The sequence below is a fragment of the Caretta caretta genome, chromosome 2, assembly GCF_965140235.1.
Source record: "Caretta caretta isolate rCarCar2 chromosome 2, rCarCar1.hap1, whole genome shotgun sequence".
NCBI lineage: Eukaryota > Metazoa > Chordata > Testudines > Cheloniidae > Caretta > Caretta caretta.
In genome coordinates this window covers 236,346,530-236,367,017 of record NC_134207.1, presented here as the reverse complement: position 1 = coordinate 236,367,017, position 20,488 = coordinate 236,346,530, and the positions used below count along the sequence as shown (strand labels likewise).

Below are 20,488 nucleotides of genomic sequence, written 5' to 3'. Positions count from 1 at the left end.
AGAGGAGATTATCTGGTTTTTACTCTGAATGTATGTACTCAACTCTGATCCCCAGCACAACTATACTTGTCCATCATATAAAAGTCACTTTGCATAGCTACTAAAAATAAGGCCACATTAAAGCTCCTGTTTGGCAAATCAGCCTGTTATTTAAAAAGAAACACATTCAAAATCATTACATTTGTAGTTGCCTCTCTCTCTATTTTCCTGTGTGAGATAAAGAGTGAAATCTGCCCTTTCTCCATAGCTGTAGAGGCCCAATAAGCAGCAGAGCCATTTGCCTAGTGGTGAGCAGGATGTGGGGAGCCTTAACATGGCCTCTACATCCTTTGCACACTGTGGAGATCTGGTGCACAGGGGTTTCATCCCTGCTGCTACAGAAGGGAGTCCGGGGGCCAGGCTCTGGCCCATAGATCTATGGCTACATGAAGCCTTGAGCAAAACACACTGCAGAGAGGGTGTGAAGCAATCACAGATGCTACTACAACCCTAAAGCTGTTTTAGTGTCAATATAGCGACTGTGTTGCCTTAGGGTTAGGGAGCAAGAGGAGGTTTCTGTCCCTTTGCTAACCACCATGGAACCCTGCTGTGCCAAGCTCTTTTACTCAGGCTTGGCACAGGGACCAGGATTTGGACCTAGAGGCAAAAAAGGCAGTAACTGAGATCTGATATTATTCCAGCGTCAGATTTTATAAATAATCATCTTTCTGCATAGATAAGGAGCTAACATAAAAGAAATGTTAAATATGCAAAATCTGCTCAGTCTAAGTCTAGTTTCTTCTCACTGAACTGTAATAATTAAGCGAATCCTAGTTATTTATTTTTAACTTCCATAAAAAGCTGATTTAATTTGAATTGTTCATCACTATTTTCTTTAGGCTGATTTTTTTATACCCTTTTGCTCTTGGCACTAAACTGGCATTTCAGATTACAGAGTGTAAGTCTGATGACAAATGATATTTCTTTGGGCTCTTTCTGTGTGTAGGGGAAAGAGGATGTCATGCCACACTTGGCAACATTTCTTCCAGCACTTCAGCAACTAATCAAGCATAAAGCCAGCCAGCTCTTTTTAACTTGTATGTTTTCTAACAATAACATTTTAGGGGTTTACTACTGCTGTAATGAAAAAACTGGACTAAATATCTTCTGAAGGAAACCTAAAAATTCCACTGCCAACACATTTTTCACACAATACAAAAGTGCAAATCTTCAGTTCATGCTGCAAGTCCATTTTTATGAAGATGAACAGTTTGATAAACAGATGCACGAGTTATGCAAATACATGGACTCTCCGTCTCTCTCACACACATATATAGAAAGAAACGCACTACACTTAGTGAGAAGAAAAAGAGATATTATGGGTGTGTTCAGAAAAGATCAGACATGTTTCTTACCTATTGTGTCTGGTAACTCTAGGCATTGGCTTACTCGTGAAAAGTGGATATTTTTGTGTAAGTACCCTCAGACGGCAGGTATCATACAAGCTGCACATTGCAAGCATTAGCAGAGCAGAAATGCCTGAGAACTAGAGCTACTCAGTTATGATCTTGGACTTAAACTAAGTAAACAAATCGTAGTGCAACAACGGAGTCCTTTATTAATCAATTATTATCATCAAATATATATATATACTGTGATAGCTCCCCCAGCCCCGAGTCAGAGATTGGAGGCACATTACGATAGGCACTGTACACATAACAAAAATGCGGTCCTTGCACCAAAGAGCTTACAATCTAAATATACGACAATAGACAAGGGAATACATCAAACAGATGGAGGGAGCACAAGGTGACAGTGAGACAATTACTATCAGCATAATAAGCACCAGGCAGAGCACAGCAGCTGCATAACCATTGTCAAGTGTTTTGTAAGCATCACAGCATAGGTGGGTATTAAGAAGACATTTAAAGGAGAATAACAACATAGTTGCTTTGCAGATCTCTGCACGGAGCTCCTCCCATGCATAAGGGATGGCATGAGTGAAAGAGTGAAGGTGCTTCTTGGGAAGTTTTACTAATTGGCTATAAAGGCTGGCATCCCTATGACAGGGTTGATGGCTTTATATCATGTAAAAGATGACAAGAAGGTGGCGTTAAGTCATAAGAGTCTTGAAAGTAGTTTGTGCTTGATGTGATGGAGAAGGGGGAACCAGGGAAAGGCATAATGCAGTTGAAATGATGAGCCAGGAAGATGATTTTTGCAGCAGCATTTTGACTCTTTTTTAGAAAAACCTAAAACAGTTTTATGGTTCAGGATTCTAGATCTAGGGATGCTGGAGAAAAGAGATCATGAGGAATGTGGGAGTAGGAGAAGAAAGATGTAGGGAGAGCATACATGCTTATTTTAAAACAATCTATGATAGAGCTGCAACATTTCAGCTGTCTGATGGTGCATCAGAAGGCAAGGTCCCCCAAACCCAGCATAAGAGCCAGAATTAGAACCCAGGAGTTCCAGAATGCTAGTCTTGAACAATGAACACACACAGGAGGGTTTCATAAAACTATTATGAATGTAACCAGCTGAAAACCAAGAGCTGAGAAAGAACCCGGCCTGAAAGGGGTATAAAAAAAATCTCATTACATAAAAGTTAATTCATGTATGGAACAGACTGCCAGAGGCAGAAACAGTGATGGAACATAGGCAAACCAGAGTTACAAAGCTCTTCCAGGAAGAACATGCTTTCCAGGGTACAAATCCTAAACAGAAAGCAGGAAGGTCCTACACAGGTTGTATGACTCCACATCACTCCAAAAATGAAAGGCTAGTATTTAAAAAGGATGAAGATAGGAATTATAGGGCTTGGATCGATGTCACTGGAAAAGATCAAAGCATGTTTCATAAAATGTATAGGCCAGAATGAAGATACAGGCAGATGTGCCACCACAGAAATAGTTCTAGAACTGTCAGAAGCACCCTGGTGAGCAGAGACAGTGACCAAAAACAAAACAAAAAACACAAAAAACCCCACCCTAAAAACCAAAACCACAAGCTAAACAAGTTTTACACATTTTAAAACCATTCATAAAAGAGGCACGCAGGTGCTTTTGCTGCATAGTTCTTGTGTTGATTTACTTCACAGTACTGAAGGTGACAGAGACATTTTAGATGACTCTCTGTAATTCTGTTTTAATAGGCAACAAATTGTTTTTACATAAGCCCAGAGAAGTAAAGTTATTCAAAGTTCGGACTGAAAATCCTTTGGGCTAAATTCAGACATGAATCTAAACTGGACCAATCTAACCTATGGGGGCTGCTCTACCTTATGCTAGCAGGCCATGATCCCTAAAGGATCATATGCCGGTGAGCATAGCTAATGTGCAGCATGTTGTGGCCGGCCCCTGGCCTTGCTCTTTCATGTCCCCTGCTCCAGGGCTGAATGGATGAGTGGCACAGGAACTAACAATGCCCACTCTGTGCCCTGCCAGGTGCCTGAGCTCCCCCATGTTGGGGAATTATTTTGCTGGCCAGATCCAGCTACTTTCCAGCCTATTTTGTCTAACATAATTTACAGTACACGACATTAGATTACTGCTCTATGCATTATATAACATTTATGGTACCCCATGGCATCTAAATGTGAATTAATAGGAAAAGCTTGTTCAATGATTGTGACTGGTCTATAAAAAGGGTCTGATCCTGGTCTATAAAAAGGGTTCTCCCCTTTGGAAAATTCAGATTTTTTTATGGGGCTCATATTCAAAGCAGCCTGACAAGCTCTTTACTGAGGAAGCTTTAACTTTGAAGTTCTTTGCTTTTACTGGCTTCTATTAGTACCTCTATATTAAAATGTCATTTAAAAGTAACACATGAATGTCATGTTATCTGGTATGAAGAAATGACAACACAATTATACCCTGTTCTTGATCTGAATCAATGAAGCAGACAACTTTATTATGGATGCATGCTAGAATGACTAACACAAATACTAAGCCTTACTATGACTCACTGCTGAAGATAAGCTGAGGGCAGAGGGATAATTCTTTTTATTTTTGAATACTTTAAAATGAAATCATTTAAATTAATGATTGCATTTTGTAGAATGATTCAGACAGCATTTACAGCTAATGTAGGACAATACAATTTGAGAATGCAATAGGGTGAGATGGCTTCAGAATAATATGTTTTCTATTACTGTTTGGAAAACTTCTGGAGGTCATTTTTGGATAGATTTTCAGTGTCAATCAGACATGCGAATCAGAAACAACATATTAATGATCAGATTGTCTTTTCCTAAAGTGACTTTGGTCCTGAACCTGAAATCCTTACTAAGGCTAATGGAGATTTATCCAAGGACTGAAAAATGACTTCAGAGTTGGCCTTATTAAGAACATAACAATGGCCATACTGGGTCAGACCATTGGCCCATCTAGCCCAGTATCCTGTCTTCCGACAGTGGCCAATGCCAGATGATTCAGACAAAATGAACAGAATAGGACAATTATCAAGTGATCTCTCCTGTCTTGCAGTCCCAGCTTCTGGCAGTCAGAGGTTTAAGGACACTTAGAGCATGGGGTTGTGTTCCTGGCCATCTTGGCTAATAGCCATTGACAGATCTATCTTCCATGAATGATCAAACTCTTTTTTAAACCCAGTTATACTTTTGGCCTTCACAACATCCCCTGGCAATGAGTTCCACAGGTTGATTGTGAGGTGCGTGAAGAAGTACTTCCTTACACTTGTTTTAAACCTTCTGCCTATTAATTTCATTGGATGAGCCTTAGTTCTTGTGTTAGAAAAAGGTTATTTACCCCTTTACCTATTCACTTGCCTCAAGCCATTAATGATTTTATAGACCTCTTTCATAACTCCCCCTTAGTCATCTCTTTTCTAAAATGAACAGTCCCAATCTTTTAAATCCCTCTTCACATGGAAGTTGTTCCATAGCACTAATCATTTTTGTTGCCCTTCTCTGCACTTTTCCTAATCCTACTATATCTTTTTTTCAGATGGGGTGCCAGAACTGCATACAGTACTTAAGGTGTAGTCATGCCATGGATTTATGTAGTGGTATTATTATATTTTCTGTCTTATTGTCTATCCTTTTCCTAAAATTTTTAGCTTACTCGATTGCCACTGCACATTGAACAGATGTTTTCAGAGAACTATCCACAATCTGCTCCAAGATCCCTTTCTTGAGTGGTAACAGCTGACTTAGACCCCATCATTTACTCTGTATAGTTGAGATTATGTTTGCCAATGTTCATTACTCTGCATTTATCAACTTTGAATTTCATTTGCCATTTTGTTGCCCAGTCAGCCAGTTTTGTGAGTTCCCTTTGTAACTCTTCACAGTCAGCTTTGGATGTAACGATCTTGAATAATTTTCTATTGTCTGCAAACTTTGCCATCTCACTGTTTACCCCCTTTTCCAGACCATTTGTGGATATGTTGAAGAGCACTGGTCCCAGTACAGATCCTTTAGGAACCCCATTATTTACCTTTCTGCACTGTGAAAACTGACCATTTATTCCTACCCTTTGTTTCCTATCTTTTAACCCAGGGGTAGGCAAACTACGGCCCGGGGGCCACATCCAGCCCTTCAGATGTTTTAATCTGGCCCTCGAGATCCTGTTGGGGTGTGGGGTCCAGGGCTTGCCCTGCTCTGCCCATGCCATGGCTCTGTGTGGCTCCCGGAAGCAGTGGCATGTCCCCCCTCTGACTTCTATGCATAGGGGCAGTCAGGGGGCCAATGGAAGCTGCAGGGATGGTGCCTGCGGATGGGGTAGGCCACACAGATGCCTGGCCACGCCTCTGTGTAGGAGCTGGAGGGGGGACATGCCGCTACTTCTGGAAGCTGCTTGAGTTAAGCGCTGCCCAGAGCCTACACTCCTGACCCCCTCCTGTGCCCCAACCCCCTGCCCTAGCTCTGATCCCCCCTCCTGTCCTCTGAGCTCCTTGGTCCCAGCCCAGAGCCTGTAATCCCAGCTTGAGCCCTCACCCCAACCACCTGCCCCAGTCCAGAGCCCCTTCCCATACCCTGAACTCCACATTTCTGGCCCCACCCTAGAGCCCTCACCCCCTCCTACACCCCCAATTTCGTGAGCATTCATAGCCCGCCCTACAATTTCCATACCTGGATGTGGTTCTCGGGCCAAAAAGTTTGCCACCCCTGGTTTAACCAGTTACCAACCCATGAGAGGCCCTTCCCTCTTATCCCATGACTGTTTACTTTGCTTAAAAGCCTTTGGTGAGGAATCTTGTTAAAGGCTTTCTAAACATCCAAGTACGCTATATCCACTGGATCACTCTTGTCCACATGCTTGTTGTCACCCTCCAAGAATTTGAATAGCTTGATGAAGCACGATTTCCCTTTACAAAAGTCATGTTGACTCTTCCCCACCATATTCTATTTATCTGTTTGATAATTCTGTTCTTTACTATAGTTTCAAATAATTTGTCTGGTTCTGAAGTTAGGCTTATGGGCCTGTACTTGCCAGGATCGCCTCTGGAGCCTTTTTAAAAAATTGGCTTTACTTTAGCTACCCTCCGGTCACCTAGTACAGAGGCTGATTTAAATGATAGGTTACATGCCACAGTAGTAGTTCTGCAATTTCATATTTGAGTTCCTTCAGAAATCTTGGGTGAGTACTCTCTGGTCCTGGTGACTTATTACTGTTTAGTTTATCAATTTGTTCCAAAACCTCCTCTAATGATGTCTCAATCTGGGACAGTTCCTCAGATTTGTCACCTAAAAAGAATGGCTCAGGTGTGGAAGTCTCCCTCAATCCTCCATAGTGAAGACCAGTGCAAACAATACATCTAGCTTCTCTGCGATGGCCGTGACTTCCCTGAGTGGTCCTTTATCATTTCCATCATCCTGTGGCCCCACTGATTGTTTGGCTGGCTTCCTGCTCCTTATGTACTTAAAAACTAATAGCAAAAATATTTTTGTATCTTTTAATAGTTGATCTTCAAATTCTTTTTGGCCTGCCTAATTATACTTTAACACTTGACTTGCTAGAGTTTATGCTCCTTTCTATTTTTCTCAGTAGGATTTGACATCCAATTTTTAAAGGATGCACTTTGTCTCTAACAGCTGCTTTTACTCTGTTTAGAAATGGTGGCATTGTTTTTGGTCCTCATGGTGTGTGTGTGCATTATTTGGGATATACATTTACTTTGCACCTCTGTTGTGGTGTTTTTAAAAGTTTCCATGCAGCTTACAGACATTTCACTCTGATGACTATTCCTTTTCATTTCCATTTAACTAGCCTCCTCATTTTATGTAGTTACCCTTATTCATATTAAATAGTATTGGGAGAGGAATAAGCTGAACTGTTTAGTCCAATCTTATCATTCTGGTCTTATTATAAGGGAACTGGCAGGGGAATCAGCATATTGAAAGTCAGTCTACTCCTTTCAGGTGCCTAAACATGGATTAATTTTAAGCACTCAATTTTTAAAATTTGGCCTGTATTTCTGGATACAAAAGAGGTGTGAATATCACCCAACAAACTATGACAACTAGCACATCCATATATCCCTAGCTTTTATACAACTATACTAATAGATTACTACTTCTGGTAAAAATGTTAATAAAGCTCAAGCCTTTAATGCAAGAAGCAGTATAGTGTCAATGAGTTACAAACGTCAAAGGAATTATTGGATTCAGAGTAACAGCCGTGTTAGTCTGTATTCGCAAAAAGAAAAGGAGTACTTGTGGCACCTTAGAGACTAACCAATTTATTTGAGCATGAGCTTTCGTGAGCTTCAGCTCACTTCATCGGATGCATACTGTGGAAAATTATTATGTACCCTTCCTACAAACAAAAAAATGCCAGGCCAGTTAATGTATACATTAATTTAATACTACCTAAAATGTCTTCAATCTCACCTATGGTAAAAAGAGATTAAATCTAACAATGCATTACCAAAGAAAGTCTCTCACACAACATTCTATATAAAGAAACATGTTTTTACCAGGTTAGAGGTAGGTTGCAAGACAATTAATTTACAATTCAGAGTAATAAAAGACTATTTTGAAGTGTCAACAAAGTTTAGATTTGCATGGCTCTTTACTTTGATTGTTTCAAATATCTGGAGAACAGAATGATTACTTTCTTATTCTGAAAAAAAATCATTACCTTATTACATTTTTAAAATTAGAATTGAGCTAGCTAAGGATATCTGCAACTTCTAATTCTACTACGAAGAAAGGTTCACGTATTAATCAAAGTAATGCCAATTTCAAATATCTCCCCTCAATTTCTCACTGATGAGTCACAGTCAGGATAAGTCTCTGGTTTAGTCATGCTAACTTGCATCCATCATAAACCTCTCTGCTTCCTATATTCTAAATCAAACAAAGGGTATTATTGTAGTCATTCTGAATGCAAGGCCAGGTGACATTCTCATGAAACTTTTAACTATAAAGTTACTACTTTGGAATTGCTTTAAAAACATTTCATCATTTTTTTTTTAAAGTGCAATGTACAAAATTAAGACAAATGTTTTACCTTCACACTTAACATGTGCCATTTGCATTGCAATGCAAAGCTATTTCAGGAATATGCAGGTAATAACTCAGCCACTAGTCAGTGCTGCCCATGTCCCACTGCTTTGAGGCAAACCTTTCTTGCAATAAATATTATATATTAGACTCGGAACAGTTTTATACGTTTCCATCCATCTATTTGCTATGGAGATGTACAATAGTTGGACTGTATTGCCTTCTCTCCATATCTTCCACTTGGAACCCACTTTGTCGGGGTGAAAGTAACTTAAAGGACTTACTGGTACCCCGGAGTCCTGAGCAGGGAGGTGGGTCCTCAACCAGAAGGTGGTGGGACCTTTAAATACCCAGGCCCTTTAACTTGAGATTTAAAGGGCCCGGGCTCCTGCTGCGGTAGCGACGGTTGGGAGCCCTGGGCCCTTTAAATCACCACCGGAGCCCCATGGTAGCGGTACCTGCGGCGACAGCTGGGAGCCCCGGGGCTTGGGCAGCGATTTAAAGGGCCTGGGGCTCCAGGCCACTGCTGCTACCCTAGGGCTCTGGCAGCGGGGCTCTGGTGGCGATTTAAAGGGCCCGGAGCTCCGTCTGCTGCCAGCAACCCGGGCCCTTTAAATAGCCGGCCAAGGAAGCTGCCCACTGCTGGTACAGTCAGTTGTGTACTGGCTCTTGCCAGCAAGCCGTACCGGACCATACCAGCTTACTTTCACCTCTGCACTTCATCCACAGCAGAGGTTTAAGAGAATTTTCACTATGCGATTATGTGTCCTCAGGCATATCTAAATATTACGGTGATTAGACATTTTTGATACTTGGGCTGAGAGAATTGAGAGGTTTAGGAACATAGCAATTGCCATGTATCAGATCTGAGGTATATCTAGTCCAGTATCAGCTACTTCAGGGGAAGGTGCAAGAACCGCAGAATAGGGAGACATGGGATAATTTGCCCCCATCAATAGCTCTCGCCCTGGTTTCTAATAGTTACAGGTTGGCTTAAACCTTGAATCATGAGGTTTAATATCTCTTCCAATATTTATACCTAATTATGATAACTCAGGATTTTCTTGATATCCATACAAATGTTCAATCTCTTTTTGAATCTTGATAGACTCTTTGCACCACCAACTTCCTGTGGCAGTGAGTTCCATAGTCTAATTACACATTGTGTAAAGATTTGACTCCACCTGACGGCATGGGGCATGACCTTTGATAAGCATCAGTGTTATAACAAGGTTGATTAATGCACCTTCCTAGACAATGGAATATTACATATTTTTTCATGTATGTGCACAGTTTGTTTTTCTGGGAAACAGCAGCTCATACTAAGAAATATCTAGTCTATAAGCCGCAGGTTTTGGCAACCCTGGGGAAGCCTAGGCCCTTGTGCCCCTGTTAAATCCAGATTAACAACCCAATTGTCCAACCCTTAGCATATGGGTGAAACAACCTTATTTTCACACACACACACACACACACACACACACACACACACACACACACACTAATTTGAATCCAGTGGTACTATTCACAAGTGGTTGTCCATGTCAGTAAGTGCTCCACAAAAATCAGGCTCTAAGTAAAATTACACTATATGGATGAATGTGTGGATTTTTATTGCAAATGGAGGTGTAACAATGTATTGTCAGTTGTTCCAGACAGATTTTGATGACAAATAGCCAGTTCTTTAAAAGGTACTTAGGTGCCTGCTGGAGCTGACAGATTTCAATGAATGTTTGGCATCTCATAGCTTTCGAAAATCCCATTATGCATGTTGCTGTGATAATATTCTGAGATTAAGTACATATTAACATATTGCTTATCACAAGGCGAATTAAGTAAAATTAAGAAAAACAAAATTTTTAACAAATTTTAGAAAAGCTCACACAGTCTAGTAGACTGATTAGCTGAATATATTCACTAGAAAACAGACTCATTTCATAAAATATACCTATTCATAGCCATGCAAAAAGAGGAAGGCTAGTCTAGTGGTTAGGGTGCCAGCCTGGATCTCAGGAGTGCCAGGTTCAATCCTTTACTCTTCCACAGACTTCCTGTGCAACTCATTTAGTCTGTCTCATAGACTCAAAGGCCAGAAGGGACTATTGTGTTCATCTAGTCTGACCTCTGGCACATTGCAGGCCACAGAACCTCACCACCCACTCCTGTAACAGACCCCTCACTTCTGGCTGAGTTACTGAAGACCTCAGATCTTGATTTAAAGACTTCAAGTTACAGACAATCCACCATTTACTCTAATTTAAACCTGCAAGTGACTCATGCCTCGGCCATTCCACCCTAGGGGAAAACTCCAACCCAACCCCAAATATGGTGATCAGTTAGATCAGTTAGAGCATGTGGGCAAGACCCACCAGGCAGATGCCTGGGAAAAAATTCTCTGTAGTAGCTCAGAGCCCTCCCCATCTAGTGTCCCATCTCCAGCAGTTGGGGATTTCTGCTACTGGTAATTGCCAATGGGTCACATGCCATCGTAGGCAGTCCCATCATTCCATCCCCTTCATAAACATATCCAGCTCAGTCTTGAAGCCAGTTAGGTTTTTTGCCTCCACTTCTCCCCTTGGAAGGTTGTTCCAGAACTTCATGCCTCTGATAGTCTGTGCTTGGGTCTCCCATCTGTAATACTGGATTAATAGTACATCCCTACCTGACAGGGTTGTTGCTAGGGTAAATATATTCTAGATTGTGAGGTGCTCAGATGCTAGGGTAATGGGTTCCATGATACAATACGCATATGCAATTTGTGTTCAATATACACCAGAATAAGTGATGCTTCTCGAAAGGCAGCACTAATGCTCAAAAGAACAAATTTAATAGAATCATAGACTATCAGGGTTGGAAGGGACCTCAGGAGGTCATCTAGTCCAACCCCCTGCTCAAAGCAGGACCAATCCCCAACTAAATCATCCCAGCCAGGGCTTTGTCAAGCCTGATCTTAAAAACCTCAAAGGAAGGTGTCAAGGTTCCTTCCCCACTCTGAACTCTAGGGTACAGATGTGGAGACCTGCATGAAAAAAACCCTAAGCTTATTTTTACCAGCTTAGGTTAAAACTTCCCCAAGGTACAAACTATTTTACCTTTTGCCCCTGGACTTTATTACTGCCACCACCAAGCGTCTAACAAATATAACAGGGAAAGAGCCCACTTAGAAACGTCTTTTCCCCCCAAAATCCCCCAAAGCCCTACACCCCTTTTCCTGGGGAAGGCTTGATAAAAAATCCTCACCAATTTGCAGAGGTGAACACAGACCCAAACCCTGGGATCTTAAGAATAATGAAAAAGCAATCAGGTTCTTAAAAGAAGAATTTGAATTGAAGAAAAAGTAAAGGAATCACCTCTGTAAAATCAGGATGGTAAATACCTTACAGGGTAATCAGATTCAAAACATAGAGAATCCCTCTAGGCAAAACCTTAAGTTACAAAAAGACACAAAAGCAGGAATATACATTCCATTCAGCACAACTTATTTTATCAGCCATTTAAACAAAACAGAATCTAACGCATATCTAACTAGATTGCTTATTAACCCTTTACAGGAGTCCTGACCTGCATTCCCGCTCTGGTCCCAGCAAAAACATCACACAGACAGAGAGAACACTTCCCCCCTCCCGCCCCGGCTTTGAAAGTATCTTGTCTCCTCATTGGTCATTTTGGTCAGGTGTCAGCGAGGTTGTCTTAGCTTCTTAACCTTTTACAGGTGAAAGGGTTTCTCCTCTGGCCTGGAGGGATTTAAAGGTGTTTACCCTTCTCTTTATATTTATGACAGAAGGAGATTCCACCACCTCCCTAGGTAACGCATTCCAGTGTTTCACCACCCTCCTAGTGAAAAAGTTTTTCTTAATATCCAACCTAAACCTCCCCCACTGCATCTTGAGACCATTACTCCTCGTTATGTCACCTGCTACCACTGAGAACAGTCTAGATCCATCCTCTTTGGAACCCCCTTTCAGGTAGTTGAAAGTAGCTATCAAATCCCCCCTCATTCTTCTCTTCTGCAGACTAAACAATCCCAGTTCCCTCAGCCTCTCCTCGTAAGTCATGTGTTCCAGTCCCCTAATCATTTTTGTTGCCCTCCGCTGGACGCTTTCCAATTTTTTCACATCTTCTTGTAGTGTGGGGCCCAAAGCTGGACACAATACTCCAGATAAGACCTCACCAATGTCAAATAGAGGGGAACGATCATGTCCCTCGATCTGCTGGCAATGCCCTTACTTATACAGCCCAAAATGCCATTGGCCTTCTTGGCAACAAGGACACACTGTTGACTCATATCCAGCTTCTCGTCCACTGTATCCCCTAGGTCTTTTTCTGCAGAACTGCTGCCTACCCATTCGGTCTCTAGTCTGTAGCAGTGCATGGGATTCTTCCGTCCTAAGTGCAGGACTCTGCACTTGTCCTTGTTGAACCTCATCAGATTTCTTTTGGCCCAATCCTCTAATTTGTCTAGGTCCCTCTGCATCCTATCCCTACCCTCCAGCATATCTACCTCTCCTCTCAGTTTAGTGTCATTTGCAAACTTGCTGAGGGTGCAATCCACACCATCCTCCAGATCATTAATGAAGATATTGAACAAAACCGGCCCCAGGACCAACCTTTGGGGCACTCCGCTTGATACTGGCTGCCAGCTAGACATGGAGCCATTGATCACTACCGGTTGAGCCCAACAATCTAGCCAGCTTTCTACCCACCTTATAGTCCATTCATTCAGCCCATACTACTTTAACTTGCTGGCAATTTCAGATGACAGTACAGCATTATGTACTACAAGTTTCAGGAGTACAAAAGGCACAAAGGAAAGAAAGCCACTTCTGCTATTAAAGGCCAATTAAGTTGTTAATGTTTAGCAGTTATTGTTTGTGACCCCTACTAACACAGAGAGCTATTTAAGAAAAAAAAAACCTATGTTCTAACTCGAAGAAAGTGTAACTTAGGCTATTATATAATCATATATGTAATTCAGAATGATAATGTACTCTTCTCTGGAATTATGTTCCATAATGTCTTTCATTGGCTCATCTCTCAGTCACTGGTTTTCTCTGCCTGTTTACGTAATCAGACAAAGAGCCCCATGGGAAGCTCATGGAGAGATCGTTCCCCCACCAACCTGGTGCACAGGGGGACTGCAGAGTCTGCACCATCCTTCAGGAAAGTAATTTGCTCCTCTCCCTCCTTCTCCCTCACCCCCCTTACCTGCCCACGTGGCCTGCATCAATCTTCAAGCTGATGTAGAGAGGCAACTGGGCCCTGGATCCACTTTCTCCCTACCCCTCCATGCCTTGGGCAGAGGGTGCTGTTCCTACGTTCCCTGGAGCACAAGGACTTCAATTGTGACAGGCTCTGACACAGGCCTAAAAGGGGTGGGTGGGAAGATTCCTTGCTTTTTGATTTAATTCTGTGCAGCCAGACAGGATAATACCACACAGGTAAGCTGAAATCACAGGTTATTTATATACACATATATACACACACCCATACAGAACTCCCTCATTGTCCACACTGATAAATTTCATTCACTAAAAGCGGGATAAATGTTGACCACCATAAATCTAATTCTGCATTCTGTTCAAATGAAATGAACCTTTCATTAAGAAAGGGAGAATATCATTCAGGGCTTGATCCAGCTCCTATTGAAATCAATGGCTAAACTCATTGGGCTGGATTCTCTGGGAAGAACTTCCTTATTCTCCACAATATCCTTTATGGCCCTATGACATACAGCGTTAAGGTTGTGCATCCCTTACTTCTTTGAACTAGCATGAGGTCATTCCAGACTCCATGTACTAACTACAATCTAAATCAGACTAACTCAGGGGTGGGCAAACTTTTTGGCCCGAGGGCCATATCAGGGTGCGAAACTGTAGGGAAGGCCAGGTAGGGAAGGCTGTGCCTCCCCAAACAGCCTGGCCCCTGCCCCCTATCTGCCCCCTCCCACTTCCCGTGTTCTGACTGCCCCCCTCAGAACACCCGACCCATCCAACCCCCCTTGCTCCTTGTCCCCTGACCGCCCCCTTTTAGGACCCCCGGCCCCAAACCCCCCCCCCCCCCCGGATGCCACCCTCTATCCAATGCCCCCGACGCCTATCCATACCCCTGCTCCCTGACAGGCCCCCCCGGGTCTCCCATGCCCTATCCAATCCTCCCTATTCCCCGTCTACTGCCTATCCCCCCCATAACCTCCGCCTCATCCAACCGCCCCCTGCTCCCTGTCTGCCCCCAGGACCCCCTGCCCCTTATCCAACCCCCCCCCCCACCATGCCGCTCAGAGCAGCAGGAGCTCGCAGCCCCGCTGCTCAAACAGAGCCAGTCGAGCTGCCCACGCGGTGGCGTGACTGCGGGGGGAGGGGCCTGGGGCTAGCCTCCCTGGCCAGGAGCTCAAGGGCCAGGCAGGACAGTCCTGTGGGCCGGATGTGGCCTGTGGGCCACAGTGCCCACCTCTGGACTATCTAAACACTGTTAGTAAACTAGTTGCCAAGACCATAGTTAGGGATATTCTGTATCCATGAATAATTTGTGTTCCTTTATATTATCTAATTTCAAACCAGTTAAGTAGATTTTTTTTAAAACAAGTAGTCCAAATCTAAATCAAAACATTAAATGAGCTGTTCTTAACGGTTAACTTTTACACGTCTCCCCACCATGTTTTAAAGTTACAACTTTGTCTGTAAAAACATAACATACCAAAATCCACAAGTTTAACTCCTCCTTCAGTGGTCAATAGGATATTATTTCCTTTTACATCACGGTGGATGGTTTTGTTTTCATGCAAATGCTGAAGCCCCTGAAAAATAAGTTATAAATCCATTCACATTCTGTGTATTAACTTTGCTGATATTTTTGTGCGATGCTTTTTCTCTCTTTCTAAACTTAGTTTCAAAATGAGAACAGCCTCCAAGTCCAAAAATGAACTACCATTTCATTTTCTAATACATGGACACTTACATAGTCAGTGTATTTTGATTCTGATTTCTACTTCTCCTAGCATTTTTGGTACAAACCCCCTAGAAATGCTATTCTTATTCAAAGAACACTGAGTCAACTATCAACCAACTATGTGGGATAAACGGACTTTTAGTGACTTCCTTTTCTGGTAGATAAGTTGTATGATGACAGAAATAAAGAGGCATTATTAATCTTGGTTATATATTGGACCATTAAAACAGAAAAACAAAGAAAAGTTCTAAGGTCTAATAATAGTTTCAGTGCAGAAACTCAAACTCTAATTAAACAGCAAGGATAAAGATATTTTGTTTTGATCAGCTACAGTGATTTTTCTTTTGAGAGATTTCAATTTGTTGTACATTATTTAATTACAAAATAGATGCTGCCCCACAACAAGAGACACAGAACAGTATTTTTGGAATGTTGCACTAGAATCAGGTTATAAATGGCTTTCCCATCCCATCAACATTTTTGAGATATCAAAAAAAAAAAAATCCTCTCTCCCCCCAATTTGGGGGGAAAGTCAATCTAGAAAATTTTGGCAAACTGAAAATCTGACCTGAAGAAAAAAGAAAACATTTTCTTTTGATAATTTTGAAATCCTTTGTTTCAATTTCTACCATTTTTCCAAAACATATTTTTACTATCATTAAGTTAAATTTCACAATAAGTCATTTCAAACTGGAAATCCAAATTTTTTTGTTTAGAAAATGTTGAAACAAAACTTTTTGACAATTTCAAAGTATTTTTCTCCCAAGATTTTTTTTAAGTTGAAAAATTTGTGAAAGCCAACCCTTTCCCATAAAGAAGTTCATTTTCAATAAATCAGCATTTTCCAGTGAAAAAAATGTTTATTAAAAAAATCCCTGACCTGTACATCATGCTTTTAAAATGGAATATATATATTCATTTGTTGAAAAAAATTAAGGGCTTTTCTGCGTTGCCCCACAGTTTGGACTACAGGGATATGAACAATAGAGTGCACCGAAGTGCACCCCCCATGTGGATGCTGAGGGTACAAACGCAAAGGTTCCTAGTTCATGGTAAATAGCACTCTTCAAACAGGATTTACAGTAATGTGAACTAGGAGCCTTTAAGTTTGTGCCCTCCGCTTCCACACAGGGGAATTACAGCAGAGCTGTAATTTGATGAACACTGCTATTGCACCCCTGCAGAATCCAAACTGTGGGGCAGTGTAGACAAAGTTTATTCAAAGAATATCTCAGGCTGTCAACTGGACTGTCCATTCATTGACTGTTTTTAATCTTACCATAAGAGCTTCATGTAAAATATAAGCAATTTCAAGTTCGTCCATCCTTTCACCTCTCTTCAAAAATCCTTTCACCAGATCAGTCACAGATCCTCCATTGCATAGCTATAAAAAGATCACGATGGAAATTAAAGGAGAGAAGTGATCAAATCGGTTCTAGTTTTCAGTAGATTCCATTTTCATACCTACACATGATCCTACTAAGCTGATAACCTAGCAATGAAATGTATTTAGTGCTCATAATATCTACTCAAACAATTATCTTTACATTTTATACCCAACATTGTTCCCTCTTTCTGCATCTGTCTCCTCTCTTCCTACAAATACACATACAACATCTTATCTCTCTAATTTTTTATCTAGATGTCAACTTTCTTCTGAAGCTAAAATTACTGTCGTGCTTTTAAAGAGACATTTTGTGGAGACATTTTGATAGCTCCTAATGCTCATCAAATGCAAGGGTATCAGTGCTACAGATAATTATGACTTGGATTCTCGCGTCTCCTTCAGTACACTTGGCACCACATACACTGTGCAAAATGGATTTAAGACAGCTGGAGACAGCCAGTGGAGAATTTACCCTGTATAGAGAAATCTGCTGCTGTTTTAGCTGCCATCTACATCAGCTGTCTCCCCAGATGCTGATACAAGAAGAGGAAGCAGCATGTCGAGGCATGCTGGGGGGATTACTGGGGCACAGTGGAATGCAGCTCTTCAATGCCTGATCTTCCACTGACATAAGATTCCTCAGGGACATTACCAAGTAACATATGCCTTAGAGATGCAGGGGAGCTGCTACCTTGCACCAGGACCAAGTGGCTCTGGGTTAGGGCTCCATAACCAGCTCCCAACAGCCCCTCTACTACACGGTATCTAAAGTGCCATTTGGACGTCAACAATCCGTCTTTATATTTCTTGGACCCTGGAACTAGTTGTACATTGCAGTTATGTCTCCAAAAGAAAAACAATTTAGATGCAGAGAAGCCTAGAAGACGATCTACTTTTCAAAATGTAGGTCTTTTAGTGACTTAGTGTAATGCACAATATGAGCTGATTGATTGAGGCTACAATATTTCACATGTTCACTTTAGTCACTTAAAACTCTTCATTAGGATAAATCCATGGTGTAATTTTTATAATACAGTCTGCCTGCAGCAATTATGTACATGGGAAGATTTAGTCAGTACTGTAAGCACTTTTAAAACATTCACAATGATGTCAAACTTGCATGTACATTTTCTCTTCCAAAAAGTAGAATACTCTGATAAAACAATGAACTATGTTGTAGGCATTATGCAGTATAGGCTCAGTAGTTTCCCATAATAAAGTGTAAAACTATAAGATTACATGAACATAACATACAGTAGTAATTCCATTTGACTATAGATCCTGTAGCCTATTCAAATCAAGTACACTGGTTTTCAATAAAACCTTTCAACTCAAGAATTGCAGATGTCAGATACCTATCTATTTTATCTATGTTCTTCTGTCCTAAGAACCCTGGGACACCCTGGTGTTTTTTCTAGGCAAAAAATGCACTAATAAAAGATTTGCATCTTAAGGAAGAAACTGTTTGGTTTTTGTATAAATGGCTGTTTTTAAACACTAACCTCTTTACCTACTGTAATTATTTCTATGTGTACAGTTAATGCAACCAAACACCTAAATGGGCACTACCCAGTATCAAAGTCTTGCTGTAAGAGCTTTCTATATTCAGGTAATATAGGGCTCAACCCTGCAGGGTGCTGATCATTATGGCAACAGTCCTGGCAAACATTTAATCCCATCCTTAACTTTAAGAGCATGTGTTGTTGCATTGAAGTCAACAGAATGAGACTAGTCACATGCTGAAAGTTAAGCATGTGCTTAAGTGCTTTGCTGGATTGGGTTCAGAATCCCCAGCACCTTGAAGGATTGAGCCCAAAAATCTTAAACCTTTATGGCCTCCGTTTTTCACCAGCTTTTCCTTTTTTGGAAGCACTATTAATTTCTCCTGGGCTCCAGGAACCTCTACTTTCACTTTTGTAACACTAATTGTACAGATGGACAGTCAGACCTGATGTAAATGAGAGCAACTTTGTTTAATTCAATGGAGTTGCACTGTTAACACTACATCTGTATTTGGCTCTGAGCGTTAGGTGGCAGAACATTTATTAAATAAATTAAATAAACAAGCTGTTCCTTTGTCAAATACTAGACATGGAAGCAAAAACAAACAAAACAAGTTATTTTCTGCTTCTGATAAAGAGGTCTCTTTTTTTGTGTAGCGTGGTCTTGATTTAAAGGGTTGGTTATTTGCCAGTCTTTCTGGTCAAAGAAAATGTTCTCTGATTTGGTCATCTAGTGAGAAATACACTGTTCCACGGGGGGGGGGGGGGGGAGATGATGATAATCAAGGTGCCCCCCCCCCCCCCGCCCAGACGTTCTTGTTAAACCCTGGATTTGTGCTGGAAATGGCCCACCTTGATTATCATACACATTGTAAGGAGAGTGGTCACTTTAGATAAGCTAATACCAGCAGGAGAGTGGGTTTGTGTGTGGGGGGGGGAGGGAGGGAGAAAACCTGGATTTGTGCTGGAAATGGCCCAACTTGATTATCATACACATTGTAAGGAGAGTGATCACTTTAGATAAGCTATTACCAGCAGGAGAGTGGGGTGGGGGGAGGTATTTTTTCATGCTTTGTGTGTATAAAAAGATCTTCTACACTTTCCACAGTATGCATCCGATGAAGTGACCTGTAGCTGACGAAAGCTCATGCTCAAATAAATTGGTTAGTCTCTAAGGTGCCACAAGTACTCCTTTTCTTTTTGCGAATACAGACTAACACGGCTGTTACTCTGAAACCTGTCAATACATCTGGGTCAGTCTTTATGTAGTGACGTAAAACTCACATTCAAATAGCTGGGAGATTAGCAGGGTTTTTTAATACTTTCTCAGCTATGCTGCTTCTGTTAACTCTGTTTCATTTCACTTTTCCCATTATAAGTTAACAACTCAGAGGAGGACCAGGTAATATGAAGCAGTGTGCAATTGCAATGATTTTACTATTTGGTGAATCAGGGGACAGCCTGGGAGAATGTAAAAAGGGGCACGTAAACAAGTTTTGAACTGAAATACAGAGTGCACTTGAAGTTCAATGGAAGTTCAATAATGAATCTTAAATAGTTCAATAATGAATCTTAATCTTACTGAGGGAGATATAATTTTAAGGCTTGAAGATCCAAATGCCTCAATCTTATAACCATTAAATATACGGACATGCAAGCCAAAATCCATTTTGTTTTTCTCTATAACATTTAGACCCTTTTCCCCCGACAGTTGGGATGCAGGAATGCCAAAAGAAAACTGGAGAAGTGTTACAATGTAGGCTGTTGAAAAAGGAAAAATATTATTAAAATACAAGCTAGAAATAGAAAGTGAGATTAGAGGAGACATTTTAGCCACATGCTCTTCTCTGAGCTGGGGGGGCGGGGTGGGAGGGGAAATCAGGTTAGTATTAACCTTGCTCTATTTTTACACAGCCCACAGAAGACCTCATGGGCAAAATACATCTCCCAATCTCATTTTCTATTTCTATTGCCTATTTTTACTGGCTTAGCAGCTCCTTGCTGCTTTGCCACCATGCTGCTAAGTAGAGATCAAATGGTAGGTGGTTATTTTCCCCCTTGATGAAGCTGTCAAGGTAAACTAGCAATGTTGAATATATATTTATCTTAACTATAAGACAATACTAAGACTCAGATGGGAAAATATTGAATTAAGGTTGCTGTACTACCCAAGTCTACACCTTAATGCCACTTTTTGAACTATGT

The 20,488-nt window shown here is 41.3% G+C and overlaps 1 protein-coding gene across 11 annotated transcripts in view; it reads right to left on the bottom strand.

Moving 5' to 3' along the window:
- MYO3A (myosin IIIA) overlaps positions 1-20,488 on the bottom strand; it is a 299,867-nt gene that overhangs the window by 118,880 nt on the left and 160,499 nt on the right. For all 11 annotated transcript variants that reach the window (XR_007354926.2, XM_048837824.2, XM_048837826.2 and 8 more), the window contains 2 exons: positions 16,674-16,778; positions 15,143-15,242 (listed from right to left, as the gene is read on the bottom strand). Coding sequence is in view for 10 of the 11 variants with exons in the window: in XM_048837824.2 (XP_048693781.2) it covers positions 15,143-15,242; positions 16,674-16,778 (205 nt within the window). In the remaining variant the exon portion in view is untranslated. The remainder of the gene's footprint in view (positions 1-15,142; positions 15,243-16,673; positions 16,779-20,488) is intronic.